This window comes from Pelodiscus sinensis, chromosome 5 (assembly GCF_049634645.1).
Source record: "Pelodiscus sinensis isolate JC-2024 chromosome 5, ASM4963464v1, whole genome shotgun sequence".
Lineage (NCBI taxonomy): Eukaryota > Metazoa > Chordata > Testudines > Trionychidae > Pelodiscus > Pelodiscus sinensis.
This window is the reverse complement of record NC_134715.1, coordinates 54,834,914-54,851,951: the sequence shown is the minus strand read 5'-3', so window position 1 is coordinate 54,851,951 and position 17,038 is coordinate 54,834,914. Positions and strand designations below refer to the sequence as shown.

General features: G+C 43.3%; 1 protein-coding gene across 12 annotated transcripts in view; it reads right to left on the bottom strand.

Annotated features, from left to right (window-relative positions):
• FHIP1A (FHF complex subunit HOOK interacting protein 1A) overlaps nt 1–17,038 on the bottom strand; it is a 136,317-nt gene that overhangs the window by 63,046 nt on the left and 56,233 nt on the right. For all 12 annotated transcript variants that reach the window (XM_075930044.1, XM_075930047.1, XM_075930043.1 and 9 more), the window contains 2 exons: nt 8,238–8,471; nt 6,164–6,790 (listed from right to left, as the gene is read on the bottom strand). In XM_075930044.1, the coding sequence (XP_075786159.1) occupies nt 6,164–6,790; nt 8,238–8,342 (732 nt within the window). In that variant the 5' untranslated portion in view covers nt 8,343–8,471. The remainder of the gene's footprint in view (nt 1–6,163; nt 6,791–8,237; nt 8,472–17,038) is intronic.

The window sequence follows — 17,038 nt, the reverse complement described above, 5'->3', positions numbered from 1 at the left end:
AACGGGATCATCCTATTAACAAGCAGCACAATTTCACTGAGGCATCCAACATCTCTGCCTTTTGTCCCTGGGCTTTGAAACTCATAGTGCCATACTTAGGGTGCGTCTAGACTACAGGCAGTCCCCGACTTACACGGATCCGACTTATGTCGGATCCGCACTTACGAACGGGGCTCTCTCGCCCCAGAGCTCGCAGGCAGCGGTCCCGCCACCTCGACCTCCGGGGTGAGAAAAGCTGCTCCCGGTGCCCCTGGTCTGCTGGGGACGGTCCCCAGCAGACCAGGGGCACCGGGAGCAAAGCCGCAGCCGCGGCGCAGTCCCGCGCCTCTGAGGCTTTGCCAGAGCAAAGCCTCAGAGGCGCAGCACCCCGCTGCCGCTGAGGCTTTGCTCCCCGTGTCCCTGGTCCGCTGGGGGGGGGGGGGCGCACAGCTAGTGTCCCCCCCCCCCCCAGCAGACCAGGCTTTTGTTATGGACCCTGGGGCAGAGCAGCTGGGGCGCTGCCGGTTTGTCCCGCAGCGCCGCTCTGGGCACTACTGCACCAACCCGGCAGCACCCCAGCTGCTCTGCCCCAGGCGTCCTGATTCAGCCTCTGCTGGTCAGTTTCAAAAGTGGCTGAATCAGGACGCCTGGGGCAGAGCAGCTGGGGTGCTGCTGGGTTGGTCCGGTAGCGCCGAGGAGTGGCGCTACTGGAGCAACCCAGCAGCACCCCAGCTGCTCTGCCCCAGGCGTCCCCAAGTCAGCCACTGCTGAAACTGACCAGCGCTGACTACAAGAAGCCCGAGGCACAGTTGCTCTGCCCCGGGCTTCCTGGAATCAGCCGCTGATCAGTTTCAGCAGCAGCTGACTTGGGGACGCTTGGGGTTCTTAAGTTGAATCTGTATGTAAGTCAGAACTGGCGGTCAGTTTCAGCAGCGGCTGAATCTGGACGCCAGTTCCGACTTACATACAGATTCAACTTAAGAACAAACCTACAGTCCCTATCTTGTACGTAACCCGGGGACTGCCTGTACAGAGTTTTGTCGACAAAAGTGGACTTTTGTCGACAAATCTATACCTGCGTCTACACTACCGCTGAGTTCTGTCGACATAACATCAGCAGAACTCAGCAGTTTTGTCGACGCTGGTAAACCTCATTTTACGAGGCATAGCGCCTTCTGTCGACAGAAGGTGTTATTGCATCTAGGGTTGTGTCTAGACTACAGGGTTTTGTCAACAAAGGCAGCTTGCTTTGTCGACAGAACTGAATGTAGTCTAGACTCTCTTTGTCAACAGAAGCTTTGTCGACAGTATCTGTCGACAAAACTTCTGTCGACAAAACCCTGTAGTCTAGACGTACCCTAAGTCAGGAAAATAGTCACTTTCGATAGTTACAGGTTCTGTCTATTCCTAGGGAAAGGTGGAGGAGGGGAGGAGACTCATGGGAGAAAGTATGGACATTGTTGCCAAAGTTACTTTAGACAGAAGATGCTATGCAAGTATAAAGCTGAGATAGTATTACTGAGTTTTTTGAAAGTCATAAGAAGTTAAGTCACAGATGTTAGAAGTTACCAAACAACAATGCTCTCAGACATTACCTTGTCCACAGCAACAACTTTCCTTCTCTCTCGTGATTTTGTACAGTTTCTATGCTATTTTTTAAAATGAGACTCACTTTAATGTAGTCATTAGGGCCATAGAATAAGGGGACCTTTTCTGCTTTTATGCATCAGATTTCATGCAAGAATATGCCTGTTCTCCAGAAACAGCTACTTGACCCCTATAAATGTGAGCGGGTCAGAGCCCTGCTCCAGATCTTGTGGATTTATCAATTACAAAATGAATGGCAGAGAGTAGAAAACAAGAGATCCGAAAGTTAATTTTATAGGGATTGCAGACCTGATGATACATTATTTAAACCAATTACAATTGTTAGCTCACCCCTAAAGGGCAAAGGTTGTGTACCTGAATGACCTGCATTCCTAACCACTTAACTTTGAAGATAAATTTCTATAGACAGGCATAATTAAGCCAGATATAAAAATACTGTAGGAAAGGTATGAGGAATGTGCTATTTTTCTTTTCTTTTCTTTTTTTTTTTTTAAATCATGATGTAGACTAAGAATTAAGAAGCTGCAGTACGAGTAGTTACAGCAACTGTGTAAGTTATTTGTGTGATCACATACTTCACTACAAGGATGATTTAAAACAAGTAAAGAAGGGGGAGGAGAGAAGAGATAGCTTTACCTGAGCTTCATTTGAAAGGGCCCCCAAAATGAGAGTGACCAAATGGGAGCAAGCATCATTGTGAACTGGTTTAAAGTAAGGGCCACTGATAGTCCATCTGCCATTTACAGTCCCGGGAGCAACTTGCCTACCCCAGAACCCACCAGTGCTGCCTCTGGTATTGTTACATCAGGCCTGAGAGAATCCATCAGAAGAACCTGGAGGTAGGAGCAGGGTCAGAGACGCCACTTTGTCTGAAGTGAGGTCACAAGACAGAATTGTGTAAGTAGGAACACCACCGGCCAAACACAGGCAGGGCAGGGTCTCCTTATCACCACAGGGAGAGCAGTGACCACATAGGCCTAGACTTCCTCTAACTCCCCAGCCTATTTTGCTGCCACTTCAACTGTGTCATCTCCACAGTAATTCTTTTGGAAGTTTGGGGAGGAGCGTTTAGATTCAGATATTGCCTCAGGCCTCTGAAAATCCTCTGTAAAGCCCTTGTGGCAAGTGTGACTCAGCAGTATTCTAAAGGGCTTGGTTAATTTTAGGTGTTTATGTTATACTTTTCCTCCACAAGGTCAGTGCACCCAGCTTAAATACCATGCACTTCGGAAGATGCAAAATTGTGTTTATTTAGCCTTGGACACTAAAGGTATATCTACACAGCAAAAAAACAAACCAAAAAACACAATCTCATGGCAGCAAGTCTCAGAGCCCAGGCCAACTGAATCCGGTTCATACTCCAGGGCTAAAAATGTTAGTATAGGCTCTCCTTGTCAGGCTGAAGCCCTGGCTCCAGAACCTTCCCTTGTTACTGGTCTCAGAACTAGGCCCCAGTCAAACCCTGAACATCTGTACCAGGGATGTAATAGTGTAGTCAATTAACTGATAAGCAAAAGCTTATAGATTATGCTATAGACTACACGGATCCCACCACTAGTAAATTTTTTATCAGGCTGGCCAGCAACCAGGCTTAGTCCTGGCTTGCACCGGGCCTGGGACCTATCCCCGCTATGGCTCTGCATTTAAAGTGTATTAGGAGCCAGGCGGGCAGGAAGACAGGCTCAGTTCCAGCTCACACCAGGTCTGGGAGCTCAGACAGGCAGCTGGTTTGCAAAGGGAGCTGGTTTTAAACTGGCTCCCCTCATGGACCAGCTCCTGCCTGGCACCCCATGCTGCTGCCTCTGACAGCAGCAAGGAGTCCAGGGCACTGCCAGCCTCACCCCCTGGGACTATAAAATAGTCAAATAACCGATAAGAATTCATGAGGTTAATCAATTATTCAATTAACTGATATTTAACATCCTTAGTCTGTACTGCAATTGTTAGCCCTGTAGCACTAGCCTGAGGGGCAGGAATGATCTGGTATCCAAGCCCATAGTCAGGAACCTCGTCCCCCAGATGAAACTGAGGGTAGGGTCGGGAATAGAACAGTGCCAAAGCTAGGGATGGGGTGAGGCATGTGGCTGGGGGCAGGATCAGAGCAGAGCTAGGAATGGGGAAGAGCTGAATGGTGCCCCCTCAAATATTCCTCAACAGCCCTCAAGGTGTGTGTACCCCACAGTTTAGGGATCTCTGATCTTGTGTGACACCACTGATGCCTACGAAGCTGTTCCAAATTTGTAAAAAGCAAAATATGCCTCTAGATTCTGTTAAGACCAACATTTAAAAAAAAAAAAAAAAAAAAAAAAAAAAAGGACTTAGCAAGAGTTTGCCTGCCAGTGCTAAGAGGAAAAAAAAAAGAAGCACAAACCATAAGACTGCATTAGAATTTATTACAGACTTGGCCTAGTCTCATTACTGTTAGAAAAGCTGATTCTAACACACTTTGACAATCATTCTAATTAGGAAGGCTTTTTGTCAATCGTAGTTCCCCACTGTTTGTAGGTTAATATAGTTGGCTTTTATCTTTAGCATAAAAAGGCTTTTTTCATATTAATTGGCAAATGTAATTATGGAAGTTACTGCATGGATTCAATAATGGTGTTTATCTGAGGGGCAATTTAAAAAATAAGCTTATGTGTTCTTTAGCAGTATCTTTTAAATTAGGTCAAACAGAGCCTCTTGGAGAAGAGACTGTTTCATTAATTTGCCATGTATGAGTGTGGTGTTTGGAACAGCAAATCATCATAGTGAGAAAGGAAAAAAAAATAAGTTTTGTAGGCTGCGACCAAACTCCTGATTGGTGTGAGCACCACACAAGCTTAGGTTGCAGGATGGAGTTGAAGAGGTTGATCAAAAAAGGGCAAGTAGGAAGGGCTAGGACTAGCAACTCTGTCACTGGGCGTGAAGGAGGACATCTTGTCCTCCCCCCGACCTGCCTCTTCAGTCTAGCTGATGGACAGGCCTGGCCTTTGGGCAAGGTGAGTGAGGCATTCAGGGCCTCGCGCTGCCCAGCTCCCAGCCCCACCCACCCGGCCAGGAGCTGCACAGCTCAGTGTGCTGCCTTGGGCCCCGCACTCTCTTTGGCTGGGCCTGCTGATGGATTCAGATTTGCATCTAAATGTGAGAAAATTCATGTGGAAAGAGAAGGAGGGATTGTTATTTTTTGTTTGTCTCAGAAGCTCATCTCCTGCCCTTGTCTGAAGCAGCTGGCCCACGGGGGAGATGTAATTGTGATGACAGTGCATTGCCACCTGCATGACTGGCATAGGAAACATCTCTCACTGCAGGAATGCTCAGGCCAAGCAATTACTATGCCCTGCTACGGAACTGGAGCACTTTATATGTGTGATGTTGCCAGCAAACATGCATGGTGTCAGGAGTGAAAGTGACAGACAACTTGAGACCTAGAGACTATCTTCTACCTGCATACCCTTCTGGTACCCTTATGGAGAGTTGTCTGCATGGGGGCAGGGAAAGTTACCATAGTGCAGGATTCATTAGCAATTAATAGAGGGTGTATGGTGGGCGGGGGGGGAAGAGGGAAATCACATGGAGGAAGCCATTTATAAATTGATAGAGTTAGTGATACAAAGTTTGTAATCAAAATCTGCATTTCTAGCCTCTGAGTACGGCCATAATCTCTACTTGGGCAGACTGTCCTCTGATTCTGAGCTGGCCAAAGCAGCAGCCAATGAAAAAAATATCCTTAATAGGGCTGTCAAGTGTTTAATTGTGTGATTAATCATGCTGTTCAACAGTAATAGAATACCACGAGTTAATAGCGATTAATCAACACCCCTAATCCTGAATAAATATTCATTGGACTCCTATACACAGACATTCAAGAATCAACAGGTACTTTGTAAATGTACAAAGGTCCAATATTCCAAATATCATTATACTGATATGTTATACGTAAGAGATTTGAGGCAAAAATGCTAACTTGTCCAAGGTCACAGCAAGCCGATGGCCAAGATGACAGATTCAACATACTGTAATCTGCTCAATCCCAGTTATATGCGAACGAGACATGGTTTCCTTAAAATGTAAATAAGAATTAAATTCCAAACAAGGTGGCCACATATAGCTGTTTTGCCCCTCCTTACCAAATACCGCATGTTGCCTCTCTAATTTCATCCCAGGTCTCAATTTGTTATTTTACTCGGAGGCAAGCAAAGAAGCACTGGAACAAGAGAAATCCATCTTTGCCTGCTGGTTTAACATTTGCTTAGCAAACAACTATTCTGCTGCAGGGTGGCTGATTATCTCTATAAAGTAATAGCTTTATTGTTTAAATTGTAACATTAGATTTGAACAAGAACTGAAGCTGAACATACATGCTGGTTTAAAAGTCTTAGAACAGGGTCCACGATTGCCAAGTTTGATAATGGAAGCCTCAGTTCAGCAAGACTTTTGTTAATGGTGAAAACTCTTTCCTTTGCCAGCAATGTCACCCCTTACAAATAGCATCTGTAACTTCTACAGGACTTGGTTTCCAGCCTTATAGGATAGTGAAAGTAAAAAATGAAAGTGTTATATAGAGAAAGCAAATTTAAGGTAAAAAAAGACTTACAGGACAAAAGTAGGTGTTTTCTACTATGTGGTTTGCGACAACATTGTTCTCAGCTGACAGGGACATTATGAAGAGCAGAGCATCACGAGCCTGCTGACCTACTGTTCCTTCCCGATGGATGAAGGGAATCAAAAGGGAAAAAATGAGGAAGTTGGCAGCTCCTTGGTCCTCGCTGGTGTGGAAAAAAAGTTCCAGAATGGAAGGGTCCTTGGCTAGGATAGAGCAGAGTTGGTTCAGCAGGATGACCAGTTCCAACTCCACAGCTGGTGTGGATGTTCCAGAGCAAGAGCTCAGCAACATCATCAATGGTTTCAAGATGGGCTTGTGGTGCAGCAAAGGTTGATGGGACTGAGTAACCAGCATTTCGTATATCTTCAACTGCTCAATTTTTGTCTCATCCGTGAACTCCCGCCTCAAGCTCCAAAGGAAGAGTTTCTCCATTATGTTCTCAGTGACCACAAACTCCAGGATAGGCCCCATTGCAGCATCTTTTGCTTGCTCCTCGATTAATAAAAAAAGCATATGCTCCACGTAGTTCTGCACTGTGCTGGCCTCATCTGGTGGAATTGCCCCATATTTTGCCTGAGTATTTTTCAAAGGGTCATGCCTCTCTAAGATTTTTATAACCTAAACAAACCAAATGCACATTTATCATCCCATTGTAAATGTTTAAAAATATATACAGTTGAATAAAAAGATCAATATCTTTCTTTTCGTGCTTTAAAACTTTTAATATGCTGATGTTATTTTTTAAAACTTCAAATTTGTCACACATCCTAGACTATACAGCAACATCTCTGCTCACACTGAGCATTGCCCGATTGCATAAGCAGCCCCACAGCTGCAAATCTGGGATTTATTAAAAGCATAGGCTAGAGAGTTTCTACTGTACTGAGCTATACTGTTTTAGGCAAGTTTCTTTCAGCATCAGCCAAACTCTGTGCAACTAGAGGCCTCAAGTGAATGGGCCTACTCTTAGTGCAAGAGAAGACAGTAGAGCTGAGGTGGCCTGGTCTCCCACTCAGAGCAGAGTAGCAGCCATCTTAATTTGCTCCCTTGATTGGACTAAATAACAGAAGATATTTAAAATAAGAGTTTCCTCACTACAGGATGACAGTGCAAATCACCACTGAAAATGGTTCTTTGTTCTGAGGCATCCGAAATTTGTAGATAACTACAGATTCTCTTAAGAAAGCATGTGGTCTGTAAGGTGCTGCAAGACTATTTGTTGTTTAAGCTTTTCCAGTTACAGAATAACTCTGCTATCCCTCCTGAAGCTTACAGATTCTCTTGTAACACATCAGTCTGTATTAAGGAATGCAAAGTAGTGACTCCTAAAAATATGGCACTTAACACCTCAGTGGCAGTAAGTCTCAGATCCTCAGAGCTATTTAGGAGCGTGACTCCTATTGATTTCAATGAGAGTAAGGTGCCTGCTCATCTGAGGAAGTGGGTTTTGCCCAGTCTCTAAGGTGATAGGACTACTCTGTTTCTTGAAGATCTGGGCTTTAGTCATTATCACAAGATCAGCCACCTGGAGCATCTCCAGCCCCTACAAAGTTTCAGGGGCACACAGATTCTAAAAAGGGGGGGGGGGGGAGAAGCACCCGGCAGAAGTAAATTACACCAGGCAACCTGAAAATCTGTAGACAATATCTAAAGTGCTTTTCACCCATAGATCTAAAAGCACTTTACACAAAAGGTGATTAGGCATTATTCCCCCATTACGCAGATAGGGAAACAAAGTCAAAAGATAAGTGACCTACCTAATACCACACTGAGTCACTGAGAGATCTACATCTCCCAATGCTAGTCGCAGATTATTAAGCAACATTACCTCACTCTTTGCTGCAAATGTGAAGTCTTTTTTCGTGTGGATTAGCAAAATCCTAGCTCAAAAACTGAGTTATAATATTATTAAACAAGTATCAGTGTTAGCCAATAAACACTGTGAAATAGAGGCTTGTATCTGAAAAGTGCAATGTTACTGTACCAGTCTCCACTTGGAGTAGATTCCTATGAATACAACCTACTTTAAACAATAAAACTATTAAGTATTACTGAATTATATTACCTGTCCCCAGTGCGTTTTAAACACTATCATACATGTTTCTGGGTCAACTCCCTGCAGGCTCACAGCCTGCCGGTTATTGCTTCTACTGGTACTGGAGGACATCATAAACTCTCCAAAGGTCAATCCTATTAGGCCATATTCAATTTCTGTTGAAAACTCTGTAGTCACGTCAAGGAGGTGCTAGCATCATGTAAGGGTGGAGATTTATTTACTGACTCTGTGGCTCATAGAAATCTGTAAAAAAAAAAAAAAAAAAAAAAAAAAAGACAAAACACATCAGATTCATTGCATGACAAAAGAGGACTTAAACACGGGCATACATTTCATTGAGAATTCTGAGTAGAAAGCTTTGTAAGCATGTTGCATAGGGCTAGATTCACATACCTTTTAGCCATAACAAGGAACCTCTCTCCTGAAACAGTCCTGCGGAAGTCAGTGAATTCATGTATGGAATAAGGTGATACATTCAACACAAACAAGGATATTCAAATTTGGTATATATGAACATTTACTGTGTGTGTGTGTGTGTGTGTGTGTGTGTGTGTGTGTGTGTGTGTGTGTGTGTGTGTGTGTGTGTGTGTGTGTGCGCGCGCGCGCGTGCGCGCGCGCTCTCTGACATCCTTCTCCCCATACAGTATCTTTCTGCAAGCTGCACATGTAAACATGTTTCTGGTTATTTCTGGGGCTTATAATCTTTCCCTTATAAGGACAATTTTTTCACTTTTTGATTAGTAAAAGGTAAACTGTGCACATTTAGCTCTTAGAACTCTGTATGGAAACAGGATTCACTGATACAGTGTTAAACACACCAGAAACAGGAAACATAAAAGTATAGAAAAGGAGAAAAGAATGTGTGTATCCAAAGTCCCATAAATTAAAATGACATATTAGTTCAGAGGAATTTGAGAATGAGAGACACACCAAACACTGGATTTTTCTTTTTGTGCATTATTTACTATCTTATACATCACAGCATCAAAGCAATGATACGCCTTCTGGATAGAGTTAAAATAAACAGAAGTCAGACATTTCCCAAATATTTATGAGAGGCTTATGAGAACATATTAGTCCACCAAGCACCAAGGCCTTGAAAAAAAAAAAAGCCACCATCTATTTGGGGGTAGGGGAGAAGAAGGGCTAGGAGAGAAGAGGCAAACCATGCAGGCTTTCAATTTCACCAAAAAAAATTGAATATTTAAACTGCCTCTGTGATCACAACTGAAAATCCCTGTAAAATGGTAGGAAAAGACAACAAATACACACAGGTAAGATTACATTGTCAACAGCATCTAATTGCAGAGAACAAGGAGTTCAACAGGATTATTTACAGAGATTTTATGTATAAAGTATTATTTTCTTCTTGAATCTTTTTCTAACTTACACATTTCTCTCAACTGTGAGGCAGATCTTGAATCAACTTATACTGTCCCTGTAGAGTTCATGAATATATGCAGAACACAATAATTGATAGACACAGACAAGCAAATTCTCAGTCACATTGTAAGACTATTGTAATGGCTACATTTCTTTGGGGTTTAAAAAAACAACTATTGCACTTTAATAATATATTAGTAAGATTTAGCATATTTTTGTAAGATCAAAATTCTTTCCATGTCAAACAATGTCTCTCTCATGCTCTATCTGCACTCATGGAACTCTGTCATGAAAACATGATTTGTGATGTGAGACCTGCCAAATAACAGTTTTTCAACTGTAAGTGTGCAAAACTCCAGGAGTAGGGATGTTAAATATTGGTTAATTGACTTGTCAATTAACCTCATGAATTCTTATCAGTTACTCAACTATTCTATAGTTCCTGAGGGTGGGGCTGGCAGCCAGTGCGCTCCAGCGCCACTCCCGAGGAGTCCCCTGCCACTTCATGCTGCTGCCTCTGTATCAGAGGCAGTAATGCAGGGTGCCAGCTGAAGAGTTGGTCCAAGAGGGGAGCCAGTTTAAAAACTGGCTCCCCTCGTGGACCAGCTGCCTGCCACCCTGCACTGCTGCCTCTGTATCAAAGACAGCAACAGCCCCTGTCCAGGGGGAGGGGCTACCTGTCCACCTGGCTCACTGTAAATGCAGAGCTGTAGCAGGCGTAGGTCCTGAACATGGAGTGAGCCAGGACTGAGCCAGGCTGCTGGCCAGCCTGTTAAAAAAATTTTACTGGTGTGGGAAGGGGGAAAGGTTGGGAAATGCTTGTAGTGTATAGCTTTAACCCATAAGCTTTTGCTTATTGGTTAATCAACTACACGATTATTTCCTTATCCAGGATTTTACGAAGTTTGTAACTAGGAAATTACACACAAAAATACTGCTAAAACCCCCCTCCATTTTTGCAAAAGTCAAGCACACAACTTAGGAAATGCAAGAATTAAACTAAGTCTGCGCAACTTTAATTCCAGCCTTCTTATGCCTATGCATTATGATACCAGTCTTTAATTACAGGATAAAATACTTTTTCTGCAGAGGTCCTCCCTTATGTAGTGCACAGGATGATCAGTATTCATGTAAATTAACCGCTATTCAACATTTTGTTATATCCTTATTGTTCATAGTGCAACCCTAGACATTATTTACTGCACACTATTCAAACCCTCCACTGAAGAAAGATTTATTTATTTCCTCATGGGCTTTTCTATGGTGCTCATCCATAAAGTATCCAAATGCATTACAAACAAATTTATTTTCATGATAACCTGGGTGAGGCAATTTATTGATGGGCAACTAAGGCACAGAAATATTAAGCTCACTAATTTTGAGTGCCATTTGATGTGCCTGGGACCAGATGTGGGTTGTTTTGAGTAGTTAGCATTCATAATACTTTACATTCAGGCACAGCTCTGTGGACGTCAGTCGTGCCAGTGAGCGCTCATCACTTCTACAGATCAGATTCTAGGGTATCAAGTCAGACAGCCAGATAGTGAAGAGCACACAATTAGTGACCAGCCAAAAAAATCTGGTTTAAATGTCTTGTCCAGTATCTCACTGGAACTCTGACAGAAGAAGGGACAGAATCCAATTCTCCAGGGCAACATTCAATTGTTTTAGTCTTAAGTCCCTTATGCCCTGGCATCTCCAGTCTGTCCCACTCCTCTCTCATCATTCCAGTCCTATACACTGGCCAAGTCCTTCCCTTTGAGTCTCCTGGCTCCTTCCTGCCATGCTAGCTACTGTCAACTTTGCTTTTGAGTGCCTTTTGCTTCCAGTGCTGCCTAGGTGCTAAACTGGGGGAGGGGATGTAATAAAATGGCAATGGTTAACCAGGATTAGCTCCTGGTGGGCCACTGCAGCTATATTTACTTGCACCTCTGCAGGTATGAGTGGCAATCTGTGGCCAACCGGAGCTGTGATTCCCCCATAGCTGCAGAGGAATAGGTAAATATGGCAGGGGGGTCCTGGTAGACTGGTTCGGACCTGTGGGCTAACATTACCCACCCCTGTGCTAAACACGTGATACAAGGAACACACAAGAGAGATCGTCTCCCTCCTCAGTACAGGTGCCATCCCAGCCTGCAGCAACTAGAAGCTGCAATTGCAAGACAAGCCCTGCATAGCTCCTGAAGGCCTGGGCTAGAACATGACCAGTTGTTCTATGGGATTGAAGTTTGTCTATGCAGACCAGAAGTGGACGCTCAGTGTACACAGTAACATTGGAGTTTAGCTTTAGAGGTTTAACAAATCTCTCCTGTGCCCTTGTGAACTGAGATTTTTTTTCAAATGTTTATAACAGGGGTGGGGAACCATTTTTTGATCAGGGGGCCACACACAAGTGAGAAGCAAAACAAAACAAAAAACATCTTCACAGACTTGAACCTCAACTAAGATGCAGGGAGGGGAAAAAAATGAGACGTTCACCTTCTTTCCCTCACATTCCAGCCCCATTAAACAGAAATTAAAAGGTACAGTTACTAAAGTAAAATCCCTGCAATCTGGATGGACACTTTTCAAAGATACCATAATAGAGGCCCAACTTAAATGTATTACCCCAAATTAAAAAAACATAGTAGAATAACTAAAAAAGAGCCACCATGGCTTAACCATGTAAAAGAAGCAGTAAAATATAAAAAGACATCTTTTAAAAAGTGGAAGTAAAATCCTAGTGAGGAAAATAGAAAGGAGCATAAACACCACAAAATAAAATATGATAAGAAAAGTCAAAAAGGAGTTTGAAGAAGAGCTAGCCAAAAACTCAAAAGGTAATAACAAAATGTTTTTTAAGTACATCAGAAGCAGGAAGCCTGCTAAACAACCAGTGGGGCCCCTTGATGATCTAGATCCAAAAGGAGCACTTAAAGACGATAAAGTCATTGCAGAGAAACTAAACGAATTCTTTGCTTCCGTCTTCACAGCTGAGGATGTTAGGGAGATTCCCAAACCTGACCCACCCTTTATAGGTGACAAATCTGAGGACTTGTCACAGATTGAAGTGTCATTACAGGAGACTTTGGAATTAATTGATAAACTTAACAGTAACAAGTCACTGTGACCAGATGGCATTCACCCAAGAGTTCTGAAAGAACTCAAATGTTAAATTGTGGATCTATTAACTGTGGTTTGTAACCTATCCTTTAAATCAGCTTCTTTACCCTATGACCAGAAGATAGCTAATGTAATGCCAATATATAAAAAGGGCTCTAGAGGCGATCCCAGCAATTACAGACCGGTAAGTCTAAAGTCAGTACTGGGCAAATTAGTTGAAACAATAGTAAAGAATACAATTGTCAGACACGTAGAAGAACATAATTTGTTGGGCAAAAGTCAACATGGTTTCTGTAAATGGAAATCATGTCTTACTAATCTATTAGAGTTCTTTGAAGGGGTTAACAAACATGCGGACATGGGGGATCCAGTAGATATAGTTTTCCAGAAAGCCTTTGACAAGGTCCCTCACCAAAGGGTCCTATGTAAATTAAGTTGTCATGGGATAAGAGGAAAGGTCCTTTCATGGACTGAGAACTGGTTAAAAAACAGGAAACAAAGGGTAGGAATAAATGGTACATTTTCAGAATGGAGAGGGGTAACTAGTGGTGTTCCCCCAAGGGTCAGTCCTATTCAACATATTCATAAATGATCTGGAGAAAGGGGTAAAGTGAGGTGGCAAAGTTTGCAGACGATACTAAACTGCTGAAGGAAGTTAAGACCAAAGCAGACTGTGAAGAACTTCAAAAAGATCTCACCAAACTAAGTGACTGGGCTACAAATGGCAAATGAAATTTAATATGGATAAATGTAAAGCAATGCACATTGGAAAAAATAACCCCAACTATACATATAATATGATGGGGGATAATTTAGCTACAACTAATCAGGAAACAGATCTTGGAGTCATTGTGGATAGTTCTCTGAAGACATCCACGCAGTGTGCAGTGGCAGTCAAAAAAGTAAACAGGATGTTAGGAATAATTAAAAAAGGGATAGAGAATAAGACAGAGAATCTCTTAGTGCCCTTATATAAATGCGTGGTATGCCCACATATTGAATACTGCGTACAGATGTGGTCTCCTCATCTCAAAAAAAGATATACTGGCATTAGAAAAGGTTCAGAGAAGGGCAATTAAAATGATTAGGGGTTTGAAACGGGTCCCATATGAGGAGAGATTAAAGAGACTGGGACTTTTCAGCTTGGAAAAGAGGAGACTAAGGAGGGATATGATAGAGGTCTATAAAATCATAAGTGGTGTGGAGAAAGTGAATAAGGAAAAGCTGTTTACTTGTTCCCATAATATAAGAACTAGGGGCCACCAAATGAAACTAATGGGCAGCAGGTTTGAAAGAAATAAAAGGAAGTTCTTCTTCACACAGCGCATAGTCACTCTGTGGAACTCCTTGCCTGAGGAGGTTGTGAAGGCTAGGACTATACCAGGGTTTAAAAGAGAACTAGATAAATTCATGGAGGTTAGGTCCATAAAAGGCTATTAGCCAGTATGGGTAAGGAATGGTGTCCCTAGCCTCTGTTTGTCAGAGGGTGGCGATGGATGGCAGGAGAGAGATCGCTTGATGATTACCTGTTTGATTCACTTCCTCTGGCCAATGTCGACAGACAAGGTACTGGGCTGGATGGACCTTTGGTCTGACCCAGTCCGGCCATTTTTATGTTCTTATGGGATGGAGGGGGAGCATCAAAGCTCAGGGCTTCCCCACAGGCCTAATTAACTTTTCTAGAGGCCCCAGGCTAGTAGATTTTGTGAGGCCCCTTGAGGCTCTGGGGTGGGGCCAAAAATGAAGGATTCAGTGCGTGGGAGGGGCTATCAGGGAACGGGCTGGCAATGCAGGGTCTGGGCTGGAGAGAAGATATGGGAGCAGGTTGAGGGAGAAGGCATGGGTGGTCAGTGAAGGTAGGGCTGGGGGAAGCAAGCCCACAGCCTACTGCTGCGGCTCCACTCCCCAGAGGAGCCAAGCCGCGTCCCTGGAGCAGCTCCCCATGCATTTGCACCCCCCTTCTTCCTCACCATGGGGATGGTGTGCAGCTCCAGCCTACCCCACCCTGGAGCATAGGGAGGGTGTATGGCCCCAGTCTCAGAGTACGGGGAGGGCAGGTGCTGGAGGACAGCAACACTGCCCCCAGAATGCCTACCACCATGGGTGCAAGGTCTCGGCAAGAGGGACAGAGATTTGGGGCACTGACCTAGTGCAGCTCCCACTTGTGGATACCTCACCCCATCCCACCATGGCCATGATTCCCAACCCATGGGCACAATAGGAGTGGAGTCTGCAAACAAGGGCAGGGAGAGCGCTTCCCTGCAATGCTGTGCTGAGCCACTTTTTCCTCGCCTAATAAACCATCTTGTTAGTCCTGTATTTTGCTTCAGCTACACCAGACTAACATGGCTACATTTCTATCACTGTTCTAGCTAAAACTTCTAAGAAAAAAACAGCCTGAGGCAGCCAGCCAGCATGTAGAATTCCAGCTCAAGTAGTTAAAAGTTTGGCAAAGTTATAAGCAACTGAAAAAAAAAAAGCATTGTATAACCTGAAGTATGAGAATTATACATTGAACAGATAGTTGACACACTAGTCAACTAGTCGCTACCTACCCTCCCCCTCCCTCCCCCCCGCTGCCTCTGTAAGAAAAAGGCAGCAAGGAGGGGAGGAGGAAGAGGGGGTGCTTCAAAGTGTCAGTACCACATGAGCCTGAGGCCAGACCCTGTGTTCCATGCATCGCTGCCACTTTGAAATGCCGCAGGGAGCACGGGACCAGCGCTTTTGCCTTTGAAGTGTAGCAACAGCCCTGGGGCTATTGCTACACTTCAAAGGCAGAAGCGTCCTTATCAACTAATCGAATAGTTGATGTGAATTTCCCATTAATTTAAGTTTAACATTCCAAATGAGAATCCTTAATAAATGGCATTGCCAGCGCCATCTACAATAAAACAAAACGAAGAAAAAATCATGTCTTAAAATTTATATTTAGAAACAGAAATTGAAGGTGAGGAGAGAGCAATCCAGTGATCAAAAGGATAGTTTGATTGCCTTTCCTGCCACAGACTTCCCATGTGATCTTGGGCGAGTCTCTTAGTTGTTCTGTACCAAAGTTCTCCTTTTTTTAAATTTATTTTTTAATTTAGAATAAAAAGATGATGATACAAAGCTCTGGCTGCCCTAATGTCACTTGCAGCACAATACAAAATGAAAATGTGGTACTTTCCTATATAAGTGGAGTACTGGAGAATAACTGCATTTAAGATTGTGCGGCACTTAAACACTAAGTTAGTGGAGGCCATGTAAGTACCTTATAGATGAAAGCTATTTCTACATGTACAATTTGCCCCACCCTAAAGCTTGACATCAGGGGGGAAAATGCTACTAAATATTTCTGTTTTAAAACGTTTAATTTACAAAGCTTTTTAATATTAATATTACATGTAGTGGACAACCATACTAGTCTGCCTTTTGCAGATTCACAGGGGAAAACTCTTTCAGTAACATTAATCAGAGAGGCAGCACTGGCAACTCCCAATTTACCCACAAAATTCTAACCTCATCTTGAGTGTCTACTTATAAAAACCATAACAAACACAGCACATTCCCTTGGCATATCACTTATCCCATTTTGTCTATGCTTTACAGATTATAATAAATGCACACCTTTATGCAGGCAGCTATTATCATACATCAGTGCAGAGCAGCAGAATAAAAACAAAAGGAACAGACATCTAGCAGTTATAATGGAATTTCCCGTCCATCTTCAGAGGGCTTTCGGGCTCAGTAAATGTACACTCCTCGTTATGGATGGCAAGTATTATTGCTGCCCTGTTAGAAGGGTTGTCCTTTAAATGAGATATCAAATCTCTAGTCTGTCCCTCTCTTGTGACTGTACACATACCTAATAGTACGTTTTGATCAAAGAAAGGCTTGCTGCTCTTCCTTGACCATTACTGGCTCTCACAGGGTTGCCCAAATGCTGTGGTTTTCAGTGGTCATGGAAAGACTTAGAGAAATTTACCAGTTTCATTCAGAAACCAGAAAGAGACATTTAAAAAGAATTTATTTGCTATAGAGTTCTTTCACACGACTCTTCCCTCCCTAAAATTATGCAGAATGGGCAACACATTGAGAAACTGGCTACTGAACCTGCCATTACAGGTTTTGTCTGCACTAAAAGATTTGTAGAGAGGGGAAATCTGTACAACTCTGCAGCTGCATTTTTACTACCAGTATTAGTGGTGATGGCGGAGGTCAGAGGTCATGGTGTATTGCAGTGTAGGAGGCCAAGGTTAAATATTAGGAAAAGGGTGGTGAAGTACTAAAATGGGTTGCCTAGAGAGGTGGTGGAATCTCCATTCTTAAAGGTTTACAAAGCCCTG